Consider the following 26,620-nt stretch of genomic DNA (forward strand, 5'->3'; position numbering starts at 1 on the left):
CTTCCCCCCATGCCACTGCTCATAGTATTTCCTGAATCTGAATTATTCTTCTATTCTCTCCTTCACGACTCAGTCTTCCAGATCTAGGTCATATTAGGCACCAGTACCATATCTGACATTACAGCTTTCATATGCATGCATATCTTCCTCCCACCTGGACACTTTGCTGACAAGGAACGACTCTTTCTAAAGTTTCATCTCTAGCACCTGGCATTCTGTTTCAGAAAGCAGATACTCCACAAATGTTTGCAGCTCTGATCAGAAGTAAAAGGTTGAGGATTGTTACCTGTTAGATGCTTAATTCTTCCTTACATTAGAATTTTTCAAAAATTAACCACATCACCATACAACCCAGAAATTGTACTCATGGGTATTTATCCCACAGAAACAAATTAACATTCATACAAAAACCTGTACATGAATGTTTATAGCAGCTTTATTCATAATTTCCCAAGACTGGAAACAACCCAGATGTCCTTCATTGGGTGAATGATTAAGCGAACTGTGGTACATCTATACAATGGAATACTACTCAGCAGCAAAAAGAACAAACCACTGATACACACAACAACCTGAGTAAATCTCAAAGGAATTATGTTGACTGAAAAAAAGCCAATCCGAAAAGGTTACATATTGTATGATTCCATTTATATAATAATCTTGAAATGACAAAATTACAGAAATAGAGAACAGATCAGTGGTTGCCAGGGGTTAAGGGTGGGAGTGAGATGAAAGGAGAGGCAGATGGGTGTAGCCATAAGTGGGCACACAAGGGATTGCTGTGGTGATGGACCTGTTTTGCATCTTGACTGGATCAATATCCTGGTTGTGATAATGTACTATAGGCTAGCAAGATGTTACTATTGGAGGAGAGTGGGTAAAGGTACATGGGATCTCCCTATATTATTTTTTATAACTGCGTGTGAACCTACAATTATCTCAAAATAAAAAGTTTAATTTTTTTTAAAAAAACACACCATACCCCAAATCTGAACCAAAAAATAGATTCTCAATGCCAGAGTATCTCACAAATTAATCATAGTTTCAAATAAAAGATCTCACTGTGACTAGCGATACAATAGAATTTTCCCTACAAGAGGTGAGTCGCTGTCTTGAAAAGAGATGAAGAGAGTTGTTCTAGTCAACATGAGACAGGAGATTTCTTCACATATGGAAACTATCTTCAGAAACTGGGATGACAAAAGAAGTGATAAATACTAACAAGAGAATTGTCCCTTCCCAGAACACTGAGCAGGGACCCCGAGCAATAGTCTATCTCTACAAGTGCATGGCTGGGCTTCAGTGGGAATGAATGACAGCCACTGATCTGTGAAATCTGATCTGTTTGCCATTTAGATCCATGTGACTAAGGCTGGCTGCATTCATTTCTAAAAATACAGGAAATCTGCAGCCTAGGCAAATTTGGCTCATTGGTTCATAGGTTTTTGATTCGAATGCTGCACATTTAGAGGTAGTGGTTTTGTATTTATATCAGCCAGCTGCAAAGGAGATTCAGCTGCTAAAATGACAGAGACTAGATTGAACTCTAGAAGCAAAGAGGATCAGAAGAATTATCTGCCTGTATACATTTTATCTGGAAGTCTCATGACACCTCAGTAACAGGGAACATGAGAGCTGAGGTCTTCGGCAAGCTAGAAGGATGCCCTTCCTTGGGCACGGGTGTGCCCCACTAAATGCCTGTCAAAGAGGACAGAGGGAGTCATGAGCTACTAAAGACAGAGTGAGGTCTGGTGGTCACAGGAGTGACTGAGTGTCACTTGGACTGGCAGTGGCTGAGTCCACAGAGAGGGTGTGGTGCATTAGACCTGCCATTTTTTCATTTTGTCCAGTCCCACTCAGGACCTCTTCCAGTAATGCCCACAGCCATGACAACTGGTGAGTAAGGCAGCTGATTTCTGGGAGTTACCTCTTGGACACCCCAATTCCTTCCCAAGAGGCCGACCATATTTAGAGACTTGGTGACTTTTCAGAGGTACCCCGCGCCTGGGACCTGCTTGGCAAAAGCCACTGCTGCACTCACCCATCAGCACACTCAGCAGCTTCTGCACTCTGGAATTGACCCCCACAATCCGGTAGAGGCCTTGCTCATTGATCCCTGAGAAGAGAAACAGTGATGATTTAATTAGAGGCACATCAGAACACAAGTCAAGTCTACCCAGCCAAACGTACTGTTTTCATTTTCTCGGTCCTTCTAAAAGCCGCTCTAATTAAAGTCCCCTGTCACTCAGCTCTGCTCTTAGCGAAGGAGTGGGATTTGGGACAGCTGTCTAGGATTTCACGGATGTGCTGCCCAGTTCAGCCCTCATGTTAGTTCAGTCATTAGAGGGGACAGAAACCTTCCTCTTCTCCTGCCAAAGGCAGCAACTGAAGAGTTTCAAAAGACACACAATATATACTTTTAAATATGTCATATTTAGCCAGCTTTTTAACTTAAAAAGCCAAAACTGACATGACAAAAATTTCATACTACAGAAAAGGGTAAATATTTTACAGTTTCTATTTTCACATACAGAATGAAAATATCAAGGTATAGGGGCATTTTTAATTTTGGAGAATGTTAGCCAAGACTGAGAAATTAGAAAGTCTATTTATTTGTAATGTAAATCTTCTTTATAAAGAAAAAGGAGGACTACCTTTATTCAACCCAAGGAAATGTGCAACTGGACTAGAAGAGGTTTACCTTCAACCACCCAAAGAACCGAAATCTAACCCACCTAAGTACATTGCACATTTAAGCGCAAGGATTAGATCACCACCATACCATTTACCAAAGAGGACAATGCAGACCAAGTGATATGAAATGACTTCTCTCCTGCTAGCCCTACCTCCATCATATCTGACACCTCTCAACTAATTGGTTTCTTGCTTCCTTTCTTATTCCCTTGATGTCCACTGTCCAACCAGTAGCCAAAGTGAACTTCTTAAAGTGTAAATCAGTTCAAATCATCTCTTTTTCTTAAAAGCTTCCAATGGCTTCCCATTGTATTTAGACCACTATCTAAACTTATGTGGCCTACAAGGCCCTACACTACTGAACACAGGCCCACTGTCGACTGCATCATCAACCACCTTCACGCTGCTCCAGTCGCATTGGCCTTCTCGTTACTCCAACACATCAACCTCATGCCCCCAGATCACAGCCTTTGCAAAGCTGTTTCCTCCACCTGGAATACTCTTCTCCCAGATCTTTTCATCATTCAGGTCTCAGTTTAAGTGCAACTTCTTCAGTCTAAGGCATCCCATGACCACCACTATTGGCCAGTCCCTTACCCTGTTTTCTTTTCTTTACAGCAGTTAACAATATCTGAAATTATCTTCCTTATTTGGTTTCTTGTTTGTCTTTCTCCCCATAACCACAACATAAACTCTAAGTACAGTGATCCTGTCTTCTTCACCATTGTATCCCCCAGCACCTAGATCAGTACATGATACAAGATAGAATGAATAAAGCACTGAGTTATACTCCATCAGGGCCAAAACAATTATACTTTGGGGCCAAAACAAAATTTCCTAGAAGAAATTTGGGAAAAGGCTGGTTCTGGAGCGTCTTCAACAAGACCTATATAGAAGTGGAACTGTGAATAAAAGGAAGTAGTCTAGAATGATAGGATTTTACAGCTAAAAAGGACCTGTAAAAGCACATACATCATCCTGCACGTTTCAGGGGCTAGGAGCCCCTGGTCCAAAACTAAAGGATGGGCTCCAGGTTACTCAGTGACAGAACCATTATTTAGGAATGAGGCAGCCCAAAAGGCTTGTCCTTTCTGAAGTGTCTACTTCTTTTGTCCTTGTGCTTTCTTGGAACTTGACACAATCCTGGCTCTTGTTGGATGATGATTAACAAATCCCAGAGAGTATGGGACGTCTGTTCACCTCTGGTCACCACAAATATGTGTGTACATATGTGCACTGCAGCAGGGAAATATCCACTTCCTTCAAGTATTTATGCTAAAATGGCATTTAACTCACACTGTCCTATTTCCTCTTTGTGCTAAATGAAAACTTTCTTAGAAGTTGAAACACGTCATTTTCGTCCTCGTTTTAGAGGAGGAGGGGGACAAAGAGGCGGAGGCTAAGAGACCAAACCAACTGGTGACCTTCTTCCTCTGCCACTGACTGTGGATAGCTTCTTGTTTCACATCAGAAAAAGGTGTCATTCTGAGCTACTGGTTTGCATTTATCACACGGATTTGTGAAGGGTTTTAAATGATTAGGTTTCCCTCCTGGTTTTGGCTGCTGAAAACTGAGAGACAAAACAGGTGGCCCACCTCAGGCAAGTCTAAGAACTTCGTCATGGAGGGGAAAGGATTTTTGTCCTGAACTCACTTTTGGCACTATTTTCATGCCTCTACCTTTGTTAACTCAGTGCCTCTTATTTCTCATTCTTTTCTTTTAAAAATGAAAAGCAAATCAAAATGTCTGTTGAACAATTACCTTAATAATCCATACTTGAAAAAATTAGGAACTGCAGTTATAGAAAATAGATAAATCAAAGGAAGGCTGTAAAAACAGCAGAGAGAGCCACTGACAACATTGCGACCTGTGCAGATACGGCGCTCCCCTCTCCCTGCCATCCCAGAATGGGGTCCTACCAGTATGAGCTGTTATATAATTTACATTTCTCACTTAATATGTACCATGAAAATCTAGGATGTCAATAAATGCATTTCCACTGCATTTTTAGTGATTCATAGTTTTTTACTGCATGGATGTACTACTGTTGATTTAACCAATTTTTTGAGACATTTGGCCCATTTCTGATTTTTCACCTTAACAACACCTTTATGTAAACATCCTTATGGCTCAACCTGGCCCATGTCCTTATTTTTTCAAGATCAATTCCCAGAAATCTCATCTACTTCTACTTTATATTGTATGGCTATATTTTACACGTCTTTGCAAGCTGCCTTAACTCTTTATTGAAGGAAAGTGTAGCAGAAATAAGCAAACATTTAAAAAATGTTAGCACAAATTAAAATAATTACTTTGGAAAGAATACTTTTCCACTGAATACATAGGAGGCTCACACAGTAGGTTTTTTTCCTCTCCCCCTCTACTCAGTGCTTCATAATCTTTATAAAGATGCTCATATTTCTCAATTGGTAACAGTTATGGATCCTGCTTTAAAAGACAGAATTCTTTCAAACAAATAAAAAGCGTTGGTGGGTCAAGAGGCTGTAGAATAAATTAGATTCACATCTTCGACAATGATTCAAAGCAAATCCAGTGGAAAGACAGTTATCGGCTTTTCTGAGGGGTACAATAGACCAAGGCACTCAAAGCTCCAAGGTGCCGGAAATGAGGCATCTCCTTTGTGGCCGCCACTGAGGAGGGGATACAGATCACTGGGATGAACCAGCTTCCCTGATCCCAAAGCCCCGGCCTATGGACCCAGGAAAAGCCAACCTGCGGCCGGCAGGGCCTGACCTCAGCACCACTGCAGGAAACCAGGGGCCCGACCCCTTCTCTCTTCCCCCATGGTCCCCCAGGGACCAGCTCTCCCCAGAGCAGGGTACTTAACCTGGGGTCTGCAGACCCCAAGAGAACCACTGGAGAATTCATGGTGTCTACGAACTCAGATAAGAAAACAATTACATCTTTATTTTTACTAACCTACAACTGAGAATTAAGCATTTCCTTCCATTATAATATAAGCAACAAATCACAGTAGTATTAGCAGTACCTGTAACTTTGTTAGAAATCACAGATATTTTTGTAACACATTACAATTACAGACATCTTGAAATATCACTATTTCCAAATTATGCTACTTATCATACCTACTGCTATAATTTGTTATTTAAAAGTGTTAACAAAGAAACACATATATTATTATATCGTAACTATGTTTTTCAATATTTTAACTGAATTTCAGTAACTGGATTCCCTATAATCCTATGTATTTGATGTGTATGTATTTAAAACATTCCTCCAATTAGCCATAGAGGTTGATGACAGCAAACTGGTTGAGCGCCCCTGCTTCGGAGCAATAGGACTAGTGGAAACACACCAGCAGTGGCACTTGAGGAGTTAATGAGTCACTTAAAGTCGGGAAACAGCAGGTAGCAGGTCTGACGTGGCACCAGATGCATGACCTTTGCTGAGAACAATGCCATCTGTTGAACTACTTTACCTCTGGTTTCCACGGCGTGGATGCATTTCCTGATTATGCTGAAGCCAATGCTGTCCAACTGTGCAGCTGAAAGAGAAAGAAAACGGCAGTCAAGGTGCTGGTGGCGCAGAACAACATTGGGACAAGGCTTGACCAACTCAGGATGAATCAGTCCCATGGTATGGCCACATATCCCACTGATTTTCCCACTAAAGGTACAGGACTAATTTAAAAAATTAGCTGGCATTCGTTGAGAGCTCACTATATGCCAGGTACAGTTCTAAGTGCTTTGCATATATTATCTCATTTAATTCTCACAGTAACTCTGCAAAGTATCCTCTATTTATGGGTGAAGAAACTGCAGCATAGAGTAGGAACACTTTACCAAAGGAAGAACTAAGCATCCTTTAAATTGTTTTGTTATTATCAGGAGCTGTAGGACCAACTGCTTGCTGATCTCCTTGAAAAGCATAATGAAGTGCTCAATACCTGTTGGGTAAGTGCTTTACAAAGATTATCACATTTAACCTAGCCAGTTCTCCAGGATGATACTATCATTAGCCCCATATTACAGACGAAGAAACTGAGATTTGGCAAAGCTAAATATCTTGACCAAAGTTGTGGAGCTAATATGTGGGAGACTCACTCCAGAGCCCACACCACCCAACCGCCTTAAACGTGACCCGGAGATAAAGAGAGGAGTAAAATCCTGCTCAGGGGACTAGGAAAGAGGAAAAGTGACCTAAAGGAAAATTAAAACAGCCAAGAACAAAGAAGCTACCTGAGGAACAGACACTAAGGCAGCAGAGCCATCCTCTATGTGGTAAATCAACAGGTGGTGACAGTTTTCCATCTGCTCCAAAATCCACTAACGTCACTCAGAAAATAAATGATCAACAGCAGCAACTTTTTCCACAGCACAGAACCAATTTCCAACCTGGCAACGGGGCTGGAAACCCATCAAAATTCATCCCCATACTTTGGTTACCTAGTGATAAGATGTGTGCAGTAATCTTTAAGAATGGGTTCATCTTTGACCTCCTTAGGACATCAGGACAAGACATTCAACAAACACATGTTCATAGTGGAGAAGTGAATGGTAGAAAGTAGGAAGGTGAGTATTTATAAATGATTTGTCATCACCCCAGGGCAAGAAATAAACTTGTAAAATATGAGAACTGAGCAGAACCTGAACTCATCTTGGATCTAATCCAAATGGAGTCTTTCTCCAATTTTTAATGTAAATGGATGAACGTAGATGCAATGAAGATAAAAATCCTTAAAAAAAATCACCGAGAATTCCCCAAATCAAACTCAAAAAGAATGCAAATTTCTCTTCCCAAGGGGAAACAGCTCTTGTTCTTACATGCATACTTATCGCTTCGTGATACTTATTATAAAACACACACCTCCAGGATAGCAAGTAAAGTACAGTCATCTGCTGCATAATGACTTTCTGTCAATGACGAACTGCATATATGACAGTGGTCCCCTAAGATTAGTACGATATAGCCTATGTGTGTAGTAGGCTATACCATCTAGGTTTACATAAGGTCACTCTATGAGGTTCATACAACAAAGAAATTGGCTGATGAAGCTTTTCTCAGACCATATCCCCATCGTTAAGTAATGCATGACTATACCAGAAAAGGAGGAAAACAATGTTTTTCTCCCTGGAGACCACCTGTTATACAAACCATTGCTCTTGTTCCCTTAAAGCTGTAAGGTGCCTGCTAACCCAATCCCTTGCTTTTTCCAGTATATGAACCAAGTATTTAGTCTGCAAATTGTGTTGTATCAGGCTTTCTGACTCGAAGCTGTGAGTCAGATAGAAATCATTCTTCCAAACGAAAGTCAGTTAACTCATGCCATGAACGTTTCCCAAATTTAATAACAAACTATAATACACAGGCCAAATACCTGTTGGAATCTAGGGGAACATTTTTTTAATACCAGTTTTATTGAGATATAATTCACATAAAGTTCACTCATTTAAAGCTTACAATTCATTAATTTCTAGTAAATTTACAAAGTTATGAGTCAATCACCACTACCTAATTCCATAATATTTTCATTACCTCCCACAAAAAACCTCATATACATTAGTGGCTACTCCCTACTTCCCAGACCCTTTCCCCAGCTCCTAGAAACCATCAGTCTACCTTCCATTCTCTACAGATTTGCCTATTCTGGACATTTCATATAAATGGAATCACACAATGCGTGGTCTTTTGTGTCTAGCTTTTCATTTAGTGTAACGTTTTCAAGATTCATCTATATTGTAGCATCAATAGTTCATTCCTTTTTTGAGTAAATAATATTCCATTGTTTGGATACACAACATTTTATTTATCCATTCATCAGTTGTTGTTTCCACTTTTTGGCTATTATGAATAATGCTGCTAGGAACATGTGTGTACAAGTCTTTGTGTCAACATACATTTTCATGTCTATTCAGCATATGCCTAGGAGTGAAATTGCTGAGTTATATGGTAACTCGATGCTTTACTTTCTGAGGAACTGCCAAACTGCTTTCTACAGTGCTGCACCGTTTTACATTCCCATCAGCAAGGTATGAAAATTCCAGTTTCTCCATACCCTTGCCAACGTTTGTTACCGTCGTCTTTATTATAGCCATTTTAGTGGGTGTGAAATAGTATCTCATCGTGGTTTTGATTTGCATTTCCCTAATGACTAATGATGTTGGGCATCTTTTCATGTGCAGAGGAGGATTTTCATTCCTTTGTACAGTAGTCAGAATAGAGCCTACTGGAAAGTATTTGTCAGAGGGGAAATTATTTTTTATACTTAAGGAGGTTTCCAAAAGGTTTATAACTCTGATTCAATAGTCACTTGAAACCTTTTGGTTCTTCTTTTGAGAGGTGCGCAAGAGGATTCTTTCGTAGGGATGATAGTCAAGGAAGTTTGGGAGAGAAAGAACTGCCATTTTGCACAGTGCTCCGGGGAGCTGCTGACACTGATTCCGAGCTTGCATGTTTTAAAAATAGGTTTATGAACATGGTCTTATTCTAGACATTGATGAACTTCCATCCTGGACAAAGACTGTTTTGCTTTCTTATCCTACAAACATTGATAAAAGTTTTGAAAAACTGGAAATAACCTGGCAGCTGACAGTGACGACCTCAGTGGCTAGAAGATACATGCTCATAAAGCCATCAGCCTAACTAGCAGAATAAATAAGGACAGAGCTAGACATCTCCCTGCAAAGGCAGATTAGTCCTTGAACTTTTTCTTGTGGGCCTGTGGGAAGCCAGATCCTTTTCTAGGTAAGTAACAGCTAATGGAAAAGAATAAAATGGAACCTTCCAAGCATATCCAGAAAAAATTAAATTCCAGTAAACCTATGTTAATTACAATTACTTCTTTTGGAAAATGACAAAGGAAACTCCCCCCTCCCCGCAAATCCTCTGTGTAAATGTTCCTCTTTTGGTTTTCTCAACATTAGAAGTTCTCTGATTGGTTTTAAACCAGCGAACCCCTTTTCTTGAAATAAATCTTACACAGATGTTACCCATAAAGGCCTTAAACATTACACATAAAACACAGTATTTATTAGTATATATTAGTTGTCTAGGTTCAAACACATATAACATTTACATATTGCAAAGTTAGACACTAAGAGTTCAAGGCAACTCTGTTAGCCTCTAATGTATTCGAGTTGCATACTGAAGATAATTACTACAGTTTTAGAAACAGATAAAACTGTGTTAAGAAATGAAATTCATATTAAACAATAGTTCCCAACAAGGAACTCATGAAATACAGCTTAAATATCATTGTTTTAAATCTCTAAACTGGAACCAGTGTACGATATTACATTGCCTGCTGCCGCCGCTGTACTTCCCTACATCTGTCTGTCTCTCTCCATCTCAGTCTGTTACACGCACGCATTCACACACTCACACACACACAGGTTTGACTTCTACTCTCATCAACTGACTCCAGTTGACCCTGCTGATGGCACGATTAGGCTACTAATGATTAACAACTGCTTTATTATTTAACATGTACCAAGCACCATTAATGTGATAGGGACTATAGTGCATACATAATCAGATCATTAGTCCTGATCTCTGCCCAGCAGGGACGTAATCTAAGTTAACTGAGATCTCCTACTCTGAAAAGTGAGTTCCCAGTAAAAGGTTTAGAACACCAGCACCACAGAGCCGAGTTTGCTAATGACAGAAAAAGTCTGAGCGGCCCGCCAGATGGAAACGGCTGTCCTTAATCCCCTCAAGCAGGTGATTCAGCTCTTTCACTGAGCCAAGGCTCAGAAAAGGTCAGGGATTTATTTGCAATTTCTGTATCCTTATAATCTCCACAAATAATCTCTCATTAAATATCTACTAGGCTTGCATTATTCCCTTAATTTGACTTGCAGTGAGTTGTTGCTGGACCAGTGGCTCCTAGGCCTGACATCCACCATCTTGCAGCTAAGGCTTGAACCGGCTTATCTTCCTCCCTCAGCCTCAAGGTTGAGGTTAACGCACAGGGCAGCCCAAGGAGTTGTTATATAATGAATGTTTGCAATGCTCACACCAAATACCCAAGTTGGCCTGCCAAGTTAGAAATGTGTCATTCTCTTAACTTCATTTCAACTTTTGAAGCCTTGTCTCCTTTTAGAGAAAGCAAAGGGCTAGGGTCACAGAAACCCATTTTCTCAAAGTTTTATGGAGAACATGAGAAGACTGGAGAGGTAGGTTGACACTTGGTCAGCCTGGAGAGTCTTAGGGCAAACCTAGAAGTGGGAGGAGGATGCCCGGCAGATTGTTGAGGTTTGCACTATCATGCCTAGCGTATGAACTCCGAGAGGAGGGAGGCAGGCTAAATCCAGAAACTGTCTTACTGCAAAGGGCTTAAAAGAACAGCATACTACAAGGTTTGACCAAATTATTTTCTTGTCTAAGAGGAGGTGGCTAATGGGCCAGGTAGACAGATATGGATTTTAGCATAACCGTCACTGCCATGCTCTGTAGCTTCTGGTACCTCACGGTACCTCATCTGACATGCTTTCTCTGGCTTTTTCCACGTTCTAAAAAAAAAAAAAAGAGGTGTGTAGGTGGTGGCAGAGGGTGAGAATTACAATAAAACCATGAGTGTAACCCTTAGCACTCCCCCTGTTTCCTACCACCCCTCATATCCAAATTTAAGTCCTTCGATTTTACCCCCTAAGGTCTCTCAACTTTGTCTGGGTCTGTCTTTACCACCTCCATCCTGGTCCTGGCCTCCATCGTCTCTTCCCAGGACTGCAGCAATGACCTCCTAACCAGTTTCCTCACACCTCCTCTGCCTCCCTCCAATCTGTCCTCCACATGGGAGCCCCCGTGATCTTGACATCACCCATGTCACCTCTTTTTTTAAAATCTCTCAATAGCACCCCACTCCTCTCTGGGGGAAAACCCAAATCCTTACCATGGCCCACAAACCGTGCATGGTCTGGCCCCAGCCTGCCTCTCCAGCCTCATCTCATGTCACTCCTCTGAATAGCAGCATCCCAATTCAGAGAGTCCAACTGACCCACTTTCTTTCCAGGTTTTGCACATTCTGTGGGTTTCATCTGGAAGCCCCTTGGATCAAGTAACTCCAAAAACTCAGGTCTCCCCTCAAGTGTCAATTCCTCAAAAAGGCCTCCCTGACGTCTCCTCCTAGGTTAATACTCCACTGCACACTTGGATATAGCACCATCAACCTCTCCTTCAGCATATGGGACACAATTGCAAGTTTATACTTATTAGTATGATCCTGCCAAAAATGTCTGTCTACCAAACTAGATAGTCATTCATGAAGGCAACGGTCCACGTATATCTTATTTTATTCAGTACTTTGTCTTTCACTGTCTACTATAGTGTAGGACATTAAGTGGGAGCATGCAACTTTTCATTTTGTGGCATTTTTCATTTTGGATGCATGGATAGGCACATTGGTGACTGAAGGGTGGGCAGACTTGCTAAGGTGCAGTGTGGTATAGTAAAAAAATGACCTTTCAAATTCCAACAGATATAAAGCCTATGAGAGTAGATGAATCATTTAAGCTCTGGTCCTCAGATTTTCCATCTTTTGTGAGGATATAAAGGTTCAATAAAGATATAAATGGCCTGATCTAACCAATTCCTTTCTTCCTGTATCAATGCAAAAAGGACAACAGTATAACTCCAAGAATGAGTCCAAGAGAGGAAAAACAAAAGCTGTGCAAGCCAAGACATGAAACAGAGGAGACAAAACCAAGTTTAGGTTTTCCTGGACACTTCTAGAAATCCTTTGCTTGTCCATCGAGGCATTATCATCATCGGGCTACATGCAGCATGAACCTGGGCTGGTGGTATATGCATGTGTGTGTGTGTACGTGTTGGGGGAAGTTCTTCCACATCATACTAACTGGGCCATCGAAATAGTCAGATGGCAATGAGGTCAAGGAACACCCTAGAAAACAATAATTTCTCCCCTAGAGCTGGGTGCTACCCAACAGACCTCGCTCTCCAGATCCAGGAGTCCTTTTCTGAAAATCACTGACCTGCTGTTGTCCTACTCCAATCCTTAGTACTCAGAACACCAAGAAATTAGGCAAGAAGTGGCCCAGTCACCAATTTTGAATAGAAGGGAACTTTACATACCGTAGGTTGACGGATGGACATATAGTCTGTGAAAACAACGCTCTGGGACACACTCCAAAGGTATCCCATACACGCATCCCTGGAATTCTAACAGACCTCAGGAAACAAATCCTTTTCCAGAGAAGTCGAGGTGATCTACTGAATTAGTCTCAACACGGTTAGAATGGATTACCACTTTCCTAAAGCTGGTATTCTATAGGTTTTTCCTAGTCTGAACATTTCCCCCCAGGAAACTTATTCAACTTTTCTTTGATCAAAAACAACCTTTCAAGTTTTTTACGGGAGAAATGGAATTTGCTAGAAGTGCTGGCTGTCTGCATAAAAACAAGAGAACTGAGAGGTAAAGGGAGTTACTGCCCGATTTTTAATGTGGATGGATACAGGAGATTGTCTGGAGTTATTGTAAGCAGGCCCTATTTTATAGACAGCTCCAGGGGCATGTTCTCACCAAGGAAATTTACTCAATTTCCCAATGTGATTTGCCCTTTAAAGTCTGGCCTGCCTGGCTCATTCTGAATTTAATCAATTTCAGTACCATTAAAAGGCATGAAGAAAAACACCCACATTGAATTGAATACAAAATCCATCTGGAGAATAGATTTCCAATTGGCTCACACACTCATGCCCTTTCTCGTAATCATGTGAAGCCGACTGTCCTCAGGGTGGCAGCTCTCAGAAGCTTCCAGTGGGGCCTGGGAAAGTTGGCCAATTGGTTCTTAATTATCCAGGTGCAAATTCTTTACTTTAGGGATTATCCATGACCAATTTTTAATCCCATATCAGCTACCCAAGATCCTGTGCCCCAACACCCCTCTCTACTGCCTTGTCTGTCCTATACTCTGCTCCCTGGTTGCTATGTATTCAGGGAATGTGAACTTTAATACGAACTGAAGTCACACACACAGAAGTGGTATGTACTGGAAAGAGAACAATGAGCTTTACAGCCAGACAGACCTGGATTAGAATCCTGTCTCTGCCACCTCTGGCTGGATATGATCTTAAGAGAGGGGTTTCACCTCTGAGACTCACCTTCCTCACCTGCATAGCGGGGATAACTCACCTATGTGTTTCAAAGGTCAAATAAATGTACAGTAACTGTGACTTACTTGGTATTCAATAAATGGTCATTATCACTATTACCAATATTGTGATGTTACTACATACCCAAGTTCATGTTATCCTTACAATAATCCCATAGGGTAAATACTATTGCTAGTCTTAATAATAACTTCTTTCTGTGTTTCCACATTAATGAGTATAATGAAGAATAATTATTGTTCATAGAATAAATTAATAAGTTATAGCTTATTCGATTTTCCCAATATGTCTGTTAAGTTTCTATGATGAGAAAAGCCAGTCTTATGATGTTGAGTGGTAACAGCAATGATGATCGCAATAGCTAACACTTACTGAGCAGACTGCATTGCTCTGGGCTAAGCACTTAAATGCATCATATTATCATCATCGTCCCTATTTTGTAGGCAGGAAACCTCGGCTCAGACAAGGTTAAGGAACTTCTGTAAGATTATGGTGTTAGTGAGGGGTGGAACCAGGATTCTAACTCTGTCTGACTCCAGAGCTCATCCACTTCTACTCTCTATTCTTCTGCTGAAGTTCATACGACTAGTCTGAAACGGACAGGGGGCTGGGGGTCACATTTTTGGATTCTGCCCTTTCTACTCTAGTAGCAGTTCTCAATTCTAGTGGACAAGAGAAGCAGGGGCATGCTTGTTGCAATGCAGATTCTGGACACCCTCCCAGAGGCTATGCTTCAGTAGGTGTGGAATCATACTTGGGATTAACACTATGCTAAGCAATTCAAACTATTCTCACTAAAGAACAAACAAATGAGTTTTGACTATTAATTAGTTGCCAAGTATCTATACTAAATTCCCCATCTGATAATAACAATTCACCAGTGCTATGTATCTCAATATATGATGTTGGCTTGTGCCACTTGTGGTATATGAAACGATTCCAAGTGCTTCACAAATAAATATTTGTAATAGTTGTACACTTATTTTTAATATTAGAAATTCACCAGTTTATCACACATAGCATGATATCTTTTAAAAAATAAATTTAGGTTAAAATGAGTGAATTGATTTTTTAAAAAAGTAAATGATAACACAGGTAGTATATATATACGTGTAAAAAAATCATGAAGGTGATAGACAAATAACACATTTGGGAGCTACTGTCCTAACTTGTCCCAGACCAGGCACTACATTCAACCTAGCTGAAAGGAGAAGATAGGAGGGTACCATATTCTGTCAGCAAGGTGTCCTATTTCAATACAGTCATCCTTGATTCCTTGCTTTCTCTCATACCCCATATCCAATCCATTGGCCAGTGTCATCAGCAATAACTTAAAAACACATCTAGAATCCAACTACTTCTCACCATCTCCATTGCTAATACCTTGACGCAAGCCGCCAGTATCTTTTGCCTGACTTCTGCAGTAGCCTCCCAACTGTTTCCACTTTTACCCCCAATGGCTTATTCTCTACCAGCAGCCAGAGTCATCTTTTAAAAATATACACTGGCTCATGTCACTTGTCTGGTCACAACTCTCTAGGGACTCCTTGTGACACTTAGAACACAATCTCACCTCCTGACCATGGCCTCACATGGTCTAGTCCCAGCCTGGTGACCACTCTCCCTCTGACTTCCTCCAATCCAGTCACGATGGTTCCTGATATTCCACGAACACAGCTAGCTCATTCCCTCCGCCTCAGGGGCCTTTCAACGTGCTGGTTCCTCTGCCAGCAATGTTTACCTGCCAGCTCCTGACACGCCTCACTCCCTCCATTTGTTCAGGCTTCTGCTCAAATGTCACCTCTTCAGAGAGGCCTTCTCTGCTCCAGGATCTAAAAGAGCTACCCTTCCTTGATATTCTCTATCCCTTTGCTCTTATTTCTTCATAGCCCTTCTCTCCACCTGAATATATGCCTTTGTTTCCTTGCTGTTTGTTGTCAGTTTCTCTCAATAGTAAAACTCCATGACAGCAAGAACTTTCTCTGCCATGTTCATTACTGTGGCTTCAATAAAAATTTCCTGAATGCAGCAACAAAAACAATCCACATTTTTACGAGCTGAGACACCAAGAGACCAATAGGGAAAGAAGGCCCCACTCTCTGGGAGCCTTGAATAGTAAACAGCTGGCTGAACACAGTGGTACTTTCTAGAGTTTAGGGGTTCTGCAGTGGGAAGCACAAGACAAATACGACTGACACGGATCTCATTATCCTCTGACCTCCAGGCATGAATACCGCCAATCAGAATTTTCTTCCCCAGCCTACCAGGTACACAGGTACCTCTCATCTTTTTCACGGTTTCTGGGGACACAGAGAAAAATAAGTCAAGAGGGACACAGAGTAAAGAAAGTAAAATAGGTAGCAGGAAAAGAGCTGAAATTCCTGCCTGGCCTGGAATAAACCCACCAGCTCTCAGCCTGAGTCAAGGGAGGTTCTAAGATGGCTCTGAAGAGTGTTCCAACTCTCAGCAAGCCACAGGCAAGCAAAGTGGTGGTGCCTGGTTCTTGCACAGTACAGGCTGAGGGCTGCAGATGGGCTTGAGGGGGACTGAGTGTTTCCTGGTGGGTTTTTACACCTGCAATCTCCCAGTCCACCTTAAAATTCCAAATCAGGCCAGCAGTGAAAGAGCAATGCCTAATGCACACCACGTTAATGCCAACCAGCTTAATCAGGGCCATTTGTTTCCTACACAAGGATCTGGACATCCTGAGAATGAATTACAGTCGAGCGGCCTCAATTCCTCTCTGCCTTGAGGCCTGGGTGGTTGTGCACTAATTTCTCAACCAAAAGAGATCATCGCCAGCTTTCTGAAGGTGGAAGTGTTTCGAGCAGAAAACCAGCTGCCTCTGCCCACCTATATCCCTTTCCTGCCTTTACCTACCTGTCTTCTCACCTTGATCAGCCCTAGGAACAATTTAGATATTTTTTGGTCACAACAAACTCTGAGGCAGCAAAGGGCAGGGAAAGAGATGACATTCAGAATCAGAGGCCTAAGATTTGTGCCTGGAGTCACCATTAACTGGCTGTATGAGATGAGCATACTTTGCCTCTCTGACCCTTCTCCTCATCTGTAAGATCAGGTGTTGTGAAAAGCAAATAAGGCAATGTCTGTAAAGGCACTCTCAGAAACTCAAAAAGACTGTCCAGAGTCATGGTTTCTTATAACCTTTGGTTTTGGATAGCAATAATGTTACTGATAATAACAATAGTAGAGGGCAACATATAATGATTGCTTAGAATATCAGGCACCACTGAGCTAAGGATTTCCATCCTACTCCCATTTAATATGCCCAAGAAATCAATGATGTAGGTATTAAAGTTATCCCCTTCTTACAAACAAAACTTGAGGCCTGGGGAAATTAATTTCCCAAGGTCACACACTGAGTAAGTCGTGAGATTGGGATTCCAACCCATGTATGTAATAATACTCCAGAGCCCACACTCCCAACCACTACTCAACACTATCCCTACTGTGGGGAGTAGCACTCAACAGCCTCTGCTAAATCTTACCTGCTCAATGTGAGTTGCACACACTGAACACTCTGATCAGGGTGGGAAGGAATGACCTTGAGAGACCACAAGTTTACACTCAGAATGAAGCTTCAGTTTTCTCATCTGCAAATTGGGTCAACAATACTATCTACCTCATAGGGTTCTTATAAGGATCAAATAAAATAATATATACCAAACAGTGAGCACACTAACCAGTGATAAGCATGTGCTCAACAAACATCAATAGAGAACCTGCACTTGGTGGCAGTGGGAAAAATCTTTCAGTCTCTGCCTCAACAGCACTTTGCACTGGGCTTTAGGAGTTAAAGAAGCAGCCAGGGACCTGCTCACTGTTGCTTGGCTGAAGCCCACATTGGGATGCCAAGGGGTGGCTCACACCTGCCCAGACTGCAGCCTGCTGTGGGTACAGAGCCCACACCGCTGAGGGAAAAGGGGATATCAGGCCACAGTAAAGTCACACGCTGGGTGCATCTGTCAGTCTAAAGTTGGCTGAGAAAGAGGATGGATTTGTTAAGTGTCATTTAGGACAAGCATAAAGGCTGCTGACTGTCCAGGCGAGTCCAAAGCACTGTCGCCAGTCATGTCCTTGGGGGATGGGGTCTGATCAAACAAAATGGCTGGGAACCCATATAATAAAATCTCTGAGAACACAAGCTGTTCCTTCTCCTTCCTCTCTTGCTAGCCCCCAGCCCCTCAGCCAGGGTTATTCTCGAGCTGAGGTGTTACTGCTCAACTAAATATAATCTGAGCTCAACACGGGCCACAGCAACTGGGTGGTGTACACAAGTCATAATAAAAAGCAAGGTGCAGCAAGTTAACACTTCGATGAGCTAAAACTACACCATCTTGCCTGACTGTGGCTCAGGAGATGAATGGCGGCCACAGCAACCTGCCATGGCATAGGAGGGAAAGGAAAGGAGAAAGAAAAAGGGCCAAGATGGGGGCGAGGAGCAGGGGGGAGCTGGAACGGAATGAAGGCAAGGGTGGGGCCGAGTGCCTGTCTTCTATCAGCTCCAGTCTGGACAGAAAGCTGGAGGGGAAGGTGCACTCAGCTGACTGCCACGTGGGCCAGAACCCAGGAGGTCAGGCCACCATGCCCATTAATGTTGTCCATCCTTCTCAGGTTTAAAAGGGGAAATGTTCTATTTATAACCCACCAACCAGTAGAGATCTGGCAGCCACTGGATGGCTGTGATCCCACAGCAATCCTGGTTACCACTGGCTGCCTTCTCCTGCCTCTCAACTTGTGGGTGTTCTAACAGCAAAAGGCTGAAGGTGACTGAGAGCAAAAGGAAAAAGAAAATCCTCTTTCTCATCCTCTGCTGCTTTCCTGAGACTGTTGGACTTTTAGTAATGGCTGAAGGCTTTAGAACCTTTTAAAAACAGTGACCCATGAGATCCCACCAACTCTTTCTCTGTGATCTTCGAGACTAAATCTCCCTTTCTGTTTTACAGATCAAGGGATGCTGAGGTACAGAGATGAAGGGAATGTTTCAGAGGCAGGCCAACAGGCACAGAGCAAAGGGAATGATGACCTCCACATCTCCTCTCCTGGTCCTCAATCTTGTCCTCATGAAACAAGAAAAGCCAAATCAACACCATCAGGGAGTTTGACCTGAATGATGGGCTAAAGAACAACGAGCGTATGTAACAGGAACAACATATAAAGCAGTGGTGTCGCGAAATGCGTGTGGAAGTGGGCCATGTGACGGTTCTGCACCTGGGAAGCTCGAGAGTCACTGAAACATGCAACTCTATCTCTCAGAGTCAAGTGCGGCGTGTGAGAAACCACCGACGGTTCTAAAGAGGAGGCTTACTAAGAAGGAACACGGAATGGTCCCTCAACAGCAAAGAGCTGGGTGTGTTAGGTGTTGGATGCTGGTGGTGAAACTCCTTCCAGCCCCAGTGGATTGGCTACATAATGAAAGAATCCCAGGACAGGGCAAAGATTCCACACGTATCAAGAACAGTGGGGGGAAAATGACCTTGGCAATCAGGCAGACTCTGGTTTGAACATCAGCTCCACTACTTCTCAACTATGGCACCTTGACTTCTTTAAGTCTCTTTGCTCATTTGTAAACCGGTTGTTGTGAACAGTATTTCTACAAACAGCAACCATTCATGTACTACTTTCATTCTCCTTGCCATAACCTCATGCCATCTTAAATAGACTAATTTTAAAAAACTTATCCTTGTATTAAGCTAAGGATTAACAAACTTATAGTCCATGGGCCAAATTCACCATTGCCTGTGTTGTAAATATAGCTTTATAGTAAACACTCACCCTCATTCGTTTCCATATTATCTATGACTGCTTTTACACTATAACAGCAGAGTTAAATATTACCACAAAACAAAAAATATTTATTATCAGGCCATGGACTGAAAAAGCCAAACCCTGTGCTAGACAATAACATTTAGAAAACCACGGAGTTTCCTTGTACTTGTGTTTTCCCCCTAGTACACATTAAAATAAATAAATAAACCTAAATGCTAATTTAAAATGTTTGTCTGGTACAATCTAAAATGATCCTGGGTACCATCAGTGGCGTGCATACCCCACTTTGAGAAATGCAGTCATGAGGATTACATGAACGAACACTCATAAGGCGCCAAGCCTAAAAACAGCAGGAGTGTTGGCTGCCGCCCTTCGTTCTCCTCCCTGCTCCCCTCAGGAGCAGTTCTGCCAATCCAGCGAGCTTTTCCCTTCTCATATGAGAGTAATTGGCATGACCAGATAATGCAAAGGACAATAACCAACAGTAATTAGGCACTTATTAGCTAATATGCCGGACATTGTGCTGAACTTTTATCCTACAGCAACTTTATGAGGTAGGTGTTGTTTCTTATGCCCATTTTATAGAAAAGGAAATGGAAGCTTAGAGCTGTCCAGCACCAATCCAGGGTTCCACAGCCAGTGTGCTAGCATGCTAATTTATGCCATTCACACAATATCCTCTATGGCAATAGCTGTCTGCAATCCACATGGCAAGACCTACCCCAGGAATTATCTGAGGTATGTACGAAGACTGATATACAAGGATGGTCAGGCTGATGTTATCCAGAATAGCAAAAATTGGAAAGGACACTCAAGTCAATGATAGGAAACAGTTCAATAAATTAGGATATAATCCTATGACAGAATATTAAATAACCATTACAAATTATATTTATAAATAATTTTCAAGATGTGGGAAAATGCTTGTAGATTTTTGAAAGGCGAATACAAACAAGTATATTCAGTACAATGGCAATTAAGTCAAACTACATAGTGACATTGACAAAATACATATAAGACATCATGAAGAAAAGTCAAGAAGGAAATATCTCTGGGGGTGGGTGCTATAGATGCTTTTTATTGAATTTTTGAAAATCATTGCTGTTTTTCCTTAATATCCTATGTGTTCATATTATTTTTATAATAAGCAAAAATATAAGTTTTTAAATCTCCTTAGGAGTGAGGTTCAGAGATTCAATGTCTAGACCCTACAGACGACTAGATCCTAATTCCGACTTTGCATTCTTTCTTCAGTCACTGGTCTTCCCCCGACCTTCCAGTGTGAATGACATACTGGCAAATTGTAGTAGGTTCTTGAGCATTATACAAAGGACTCTTATGAAAGTACCAGATTAAAAACAAACTGGAAGGAATGAGGGAATTAATACCTGGAAGCAAAGAGGAGGAAGGGGACGAGGGAAGGTAGGAAGTTTCCATTTTTTAAGTCTTTATAGCCTAACTGGAAGCTCATTCCAATTGGTTCTGGGCATTTTGTCTGCACACTGGTACATGTATAGATAGCATGAATATTACACACACCCACACACGTGACTGGCCATCTGTCTGTTGTTGCCCAGTGGCCTGAACCTCAACAGTAGATCATATATCCCCTTAAACAGAGAGCCACATGTTCTACTTGTAGGTGTCCTCACCCCTCGGCACTCACAGGTCCTTAAGAACTCTGAGAGGTATTAATTGAATGAAGAGCTACAGGAGGACTGGACTCCTGCAGTTAAATCTAGTCACAAGTTCAGGCAGGAGCAAACAAGACCATGCCAGATAAGAGTGGAAAGCAGAGTAAATGTCTGCAACGTCCTTCTGAAAAGCCAGGCGGTCAGTGTTACACTGGGTCCTGACGTGCATGAGAAGGCATGTCTGGGGCAACTCAGGCATATTCCTCTGAAGTAATCCGATTAATCTATGGAATTCCAGTTAATACTCCCATTAAGGAAAGCACCACTAAGAAGTCAAGATTAGAAGACTGAGCCCCCTGGGTCTCAGTCTGTCAGCCCTCAGCCTTCAAACAGCTGGAGAAGCAGTGGGAGAGCAGCATTTCTGTAAACAAGCTAATCTTTTTGGAGCTAAGTAGGCAGCGACATTTATTACTCAAAACTTCAAGTGTGGCAAAGACCAACTCACACTAGAAAAGTCTGCCTTTCCCTTCCTCTCTTGCACTGGACTGGTGTGTCCTCTCTGACAAGTTCTCAGCTTTCTAACTGTCCCTCAGGTGGAGCGTCACGATAACAGCAGCCTGGGCTGAAAACAGGCCTCATCTTGGCTTCCCCTCCTGCTTCTGATCTGGGCTCATTTCAAAGGAGAATGAACCAATTCTCACAGAGCCTTTGGGGAGTAAATCTCACAACTGCAGCCAAAGGTAAGGTAAGCAAGAGAACACACAGACTCAGGATAGCAAAAATTGGAAAGGACACTCAGGAGATATGCATTAAGATGGCAAACGGGGCCACCAAGGCTGTTCTTTGGGATAATAAAGGAGGCAAATCAATGACAGGTATTAGGTGTCTCAATTATTGACACTGGTACAATCATTTCCTCAGTAAAGAAGCTTAGGGAGCAACAAACTGTACTTCCTTCCTCTCTACTATCTTTCCTCCCCTTTTTCCTTTCCCTTCTCTACTAGGTAAGAATTTGACCAACTAGAGAAAACTCGATGTCCCTGATGTATATTCCTGACATTCCAGGAATAAACCCAGGGAAGCTTCCCTGATGGCAGCAGGATCCACGGTGAGAGGCCCATGGGACTGGCAGAAATAGCAAATTGGTTTTTGAATTTAGTATTTAGGGATTAACTTAACCAAGAATACACCAGACTTCTAGGCAGAAAACTAAAACTCTAAAAAAGGACACAGATGATCTCAATAAACAGAAAGACACTTAAAGATCTTGGAGGAGATGACTTCATATTCTAAGTGTCAATTTTCCCCAAATTAATCTATGCAATTCAATGCAATCCCAAATAAAAATTTTAAGTTTTTGAGGAACCTATCAAACTTATGTTAGAATTTATAGAAAAGAATAAATGTCCCAGGCAGCTAAGCCAACCCTCAAAAAGGAGAATAAAGAGAGGAGACAAACTCCCAGATATTAAGACTTCTCTCAAAGTCATCATATTAAAACCAGAGAGGTATTTTGCACGAAACGAACAGACCAAGGACATAAAGAGCTGAGAGATAGAGCTCAGATATGCAAATGTAATACACAATAAAGCTGGCACCACAGTCAAAGAGGGAAAGAATGGGCTGTTTAGTAGATGTTGGTGGGAAAAACTGACTCTTCACATGGCTAAAAATAAAACTGGATCTTCATGAGAGACCATATAGAATGGTAGATATCAGCTGGACTAGAAATCTAAATGTGAAAGGCAAAATCATGAAGCCAAGAAAAGAAAATGTAGGTGCATGTCTTTGTGACATGGGTCAGACCAGCCATCTTTAAAACACAACTTGAAAATCATAAACCAGAAGGGAAAAAAAAGATGAATTTGAATATATAAAAGTAAGGCTTTATAGTCAAGGAAGCATCTCACACATAATATTAACAGACGAATGACAAGATGGGAAGTTATATTTAAAATGTCTACAACTAACAAGGGATTAATATCTAGAGTATAGAAGGAACTTTACAAATCAACAAGAAATGGCAACTACAGAAAAATTGGTGAAGGACATGAATAGGCAAAACAGAAGAGGATTCCCCACAGGTACAGGAAGAGATGCTCAAACTCATTAATTATCAGAGAAATGCAAAGTGAAACAACAATGAGCTGTCATTTTACATCTATAAGATTGACAAAAAATTAGAAAGCTGAATAATGGCAAGAGTCGGCAGGGATGGAGAAATCCTCACGTCAGGCTGGTGAGCCGATGGACTGACCACTCTGGAGAACGATATGAGAGCACTTCCTCAAACTAAGCAATACACACACCCTTGACCAAGCAGCAACTCTCCTTGTGGGTATATCCCACAGACATGCTCACACAGGGGGATGTGTACAAAGATGTTCACTGTGGTAGTGTTAGTGGTGATGAGGAGTTGGAGGCATGAGGAAATGGAATGCATGTCCGTGAAAACAGATACACAGTGTTACACACCAAGGAAAGTGCAGCAGACAGAAGTCACAGTCTAGAAGCAGACAGAGGGATATGGATGGCTCCTAACACAACACTGAGGGAGCAAAGCAAGAAACAGAACAAGATATATAACCATTTATAAAACTTAAAAACACAGGTAGATAGAAGATACACACAGTTCAAGAATACAGTCTAAAAGGACCCATTAGAATGATGGCCTATGGGGGAGGAAAGGAATAGGAGTTGGGAAAACAATGAAAAGGGAATGAATGAATGAATGAATGAATGTGATGATAACATGCCACAAACTGGGGGGTGTGATTACTTCAGTCCCTCTATGCCTGCGATTCAAATAGAGAACAGAGAAGAAAAGAGGAGAAGAGAAAGACTCTGCAAAGAAACGTGCATGTACTTATCTGCTGCCGTCCTCTCCCTGGTAACTGGGCCATTTGGAAAATACCAGCAGCTGAGAGACATTATTTATGGCCCTGTCTTATACCCCACATGCACTGGATGTCCTGAGAGAAACTTCAAGATGAAAGCAACAAATTTGGAAGTGTCCCCAAAGGAATTCCTTTTTGCTACCTGCTCCTCCAAAACATTTTGGCTCTGTGATAAAATGTTGACATTCAAATTCCCACGAAAACATTTTCTAGAAAGGAAAATTCTAGACATGTGGAATTTGGACACTAAAGGTGAAAAGAGCAATGGCCCACTCAAATTCATATCAGACTGACTTCTTACCTTTAAAAGAGTTTTGACTGTGGTATAAACAGAAAGAAAGCTGCAGAACGGTCAGCCCCTGGGGACTAGTGCCACCTGTGGCAGATAAGCCCTGTGGGTGGGTGTGGGGTGAAACTGCAAATTACTGCAATTAAATGATAGTAAAAGTACAAGCACTTCAGAGGAGACATGGTGTGATGTGAAAAAGGTGTCCTAATGCCAGAGAGAGTGAGGAAGCTCCAACCCAGAACACTACTCTGGTTTTGCCAGCTTGGAAATGAGTGAACAGAACATCTGTTAGAATAATAATACCCTAGAAAAAGAATTTCTATCTAAAATACTCCTGAAAAAGTGGCCGATATATTTTAACTCATCTTCTTCTCTCCTGCTTGCTAAATGAAAGGGTAAGCAATTGAAGAATCATCAGAGACTTGAGGCAGTCAACTCTCCGTGCTCTGTGAGTAATGGGATACCGAAAGCAAAATGTTACAAGTGTCTATGTTTTCCAAAATGGAACTTTCTGTACTGCTCTTTTCCTAAGGAGGTAGAATATTCTCATGGTTAACAACAGTAGAGCCTTCAGAGTTAGAACTCAGATTAAATCGTGTTTCCTGAGTTTTACTAGCCTCAATTTCCTAATCTACAGCGTAGGTCAAAAGCACCCATCTCACAGTGTTGCAAGCATTAAATGAGCTAATGTGCATAAAACATCCTGAATCATAGTCAGCTATCTATTCGTAGCTATTATTGTAAAATATATGCTCAGTGTAGACAGTGCAAAGTATAGAGAAGTATCTGAAGTAGAAGGTCAGTGTCTCCCAATAATCCACCCTCCATCTTGATGAAGAGGTTGATGATAAATGTATTTCCAGACTTTTTTCTACCAAAATATCTAGATGAATCAAATAATTTATTTTATTAAATACTGTTCTCTAACCTGATTTTTTCAAAAACTCATTTATCAATATACTGTGGGCACCATTTCCACAAATATACCTAGATCTCTTATTATTTTTAAAGACTACATTGTAGTCTATGATATTTTTCATCAGCTTCATAGTGTACATTTAGACTGTCTCTAATTCTTTGCTTTTTTTACCAATGCTCCAGTGAACATTTTTGCACAAACATCTTTACACTCTAGTCTATTCTTTTAGGACAAATTGTTGGGTCAAAGGATATTCACTTTGTAAAGGCTTCTAATACATATTCCCAAAAGGCCTTACAGAATGTTAGAACCAGCTCGTATGCCCACCAATAGAATCAGGGTCATCTTTCAAATCTATTGGCACTTATCTCAAACAGAGAGGAGCAGATTCATAAGATCACAAGTTACAAGCAAATTTCTGGTCAGGAGTCTCCATTCGTATGTATGTCAGCCCCTACAGTTCTTGGGTCCTTTATTATGGAATTAGTGTGTCCCAGGTTGGGGCATAGTATGGGCATCTGTCATTTTAGCCTGCTTAGCTTCTAACCCTCTCTTGTCCTGGTGGGTTACCTGATTTCCCTCTGGCAAATTACCCTGCTCCCATTTTATGCAGTACTCTTGAAACTGTCAATCAAAGTGTGTTTGTCTTCCTCTGGGTGGGCCCAAGCTAGACCAACATGACGCTATCTTTCCTGGGAATCTGAATCAGAAGAGGGAGGCAAGAACTAAAAACAGTTTAGAGCTTTATCATCCTGCAAATATTATCCAAAAGAACCTTTCTCATCGGTTCCTGGGTCTCCAGAGCTGGTCTCTGTTCAAGCCTGGTTCTTCAGCTCTCCCTACCTTACTGTGAGTGACCCTACAGCCTTCCATATTCCTTCATTATTATTACTGTTGTTTTTGCCATTGTTATTTTAGCCCAAGTTAGCCAGAGTTGATTTCAAATGCTCTAAAACAATCCCACCTGATACAGAGGAGGGAAAATGACTTGTTTCCTTGAATATTTACTTGAAAAAATTTCCCCTTGTTCAATTCTTGAGGAAAAGACAAAGAAATATTATTTCCTGTGCTACAGGCCTCTTAACCTACCAACAGCTAACTATTCCAAATTACTTAATATTTTATCTAAAAACTCCTGGTAAAATTTGTATTTTGGAAAGAATGAAAGAAGAAAAATCTCTGTCCCATAATGGATTTCACACACAAAAATAGCTCATCCTTTTGTCCACATGGAGAGGCTCTGTTTTACTGATTTTTCTGACCCTACTGGAACTCGTGGCAGGGCTAT

At 41.4% G+C, this 26,620-nt stretch overlaps 1 protein-coding gene and 1 long non-coding RNA gene across 4 annotated transcripts in view; one reads left to right on the forward strand and one right to left on the reverse strand.

Annotated features, from left to right (window-relative positions):
- The window catches only part of ARHGAP26 (Rho GTPase activating protein 26), a 417,310-nt gene that overhangs the window by 176,778 nt on the left and 213,912 nt on the right, over positions 1 to 26,620 (reverse strand). For all 3 annotated transcript variants that reach the window (XM_014850273.3, XM_014850275.3, XM_014850274.3), the window contains exons 13-14: positions 6,155 to 6,220; positions 2,042 to 2,116 (exon numbers count right to left, since the gene is read on the reverse strand). In XM_014850273.3, coding sequence (XP_014705759.1) covers positions 2,042 to 2,116; positions 6,155 to 6,220 — 141 coding nt within the window. The remainder of the gene's footprint in view (positions 1 to 2,041; positions 2,117 to 6,154; positions 6,221 to 26,620) is intronic.
- Positions 6,184 to 25,034, forward strand: LOC139046159 (uncharacterized). Its single transcript, XR_011505794.1, has 3 exons — positions 6,184 to 6,312; positions 6,564 to 6,629; positions 18,771 to 25,034. It is a non-coding gene; the product is annotated as an uncharacterized lncRNA (long non-coding RNA).

Source organism: Equus asinus, chromosome 9, assembly GCF_041296235.1.
Source record: "Equus asinus isolate D_3611 breed Donkey chromosome 9, EquAss-T2T_v2, whole genome shotgun sequence".
NCBI lineage: Eukaryota > Metazoa > Chordata > Mammalia > Perissodactyla > Equidae > Equus > Equus asinus.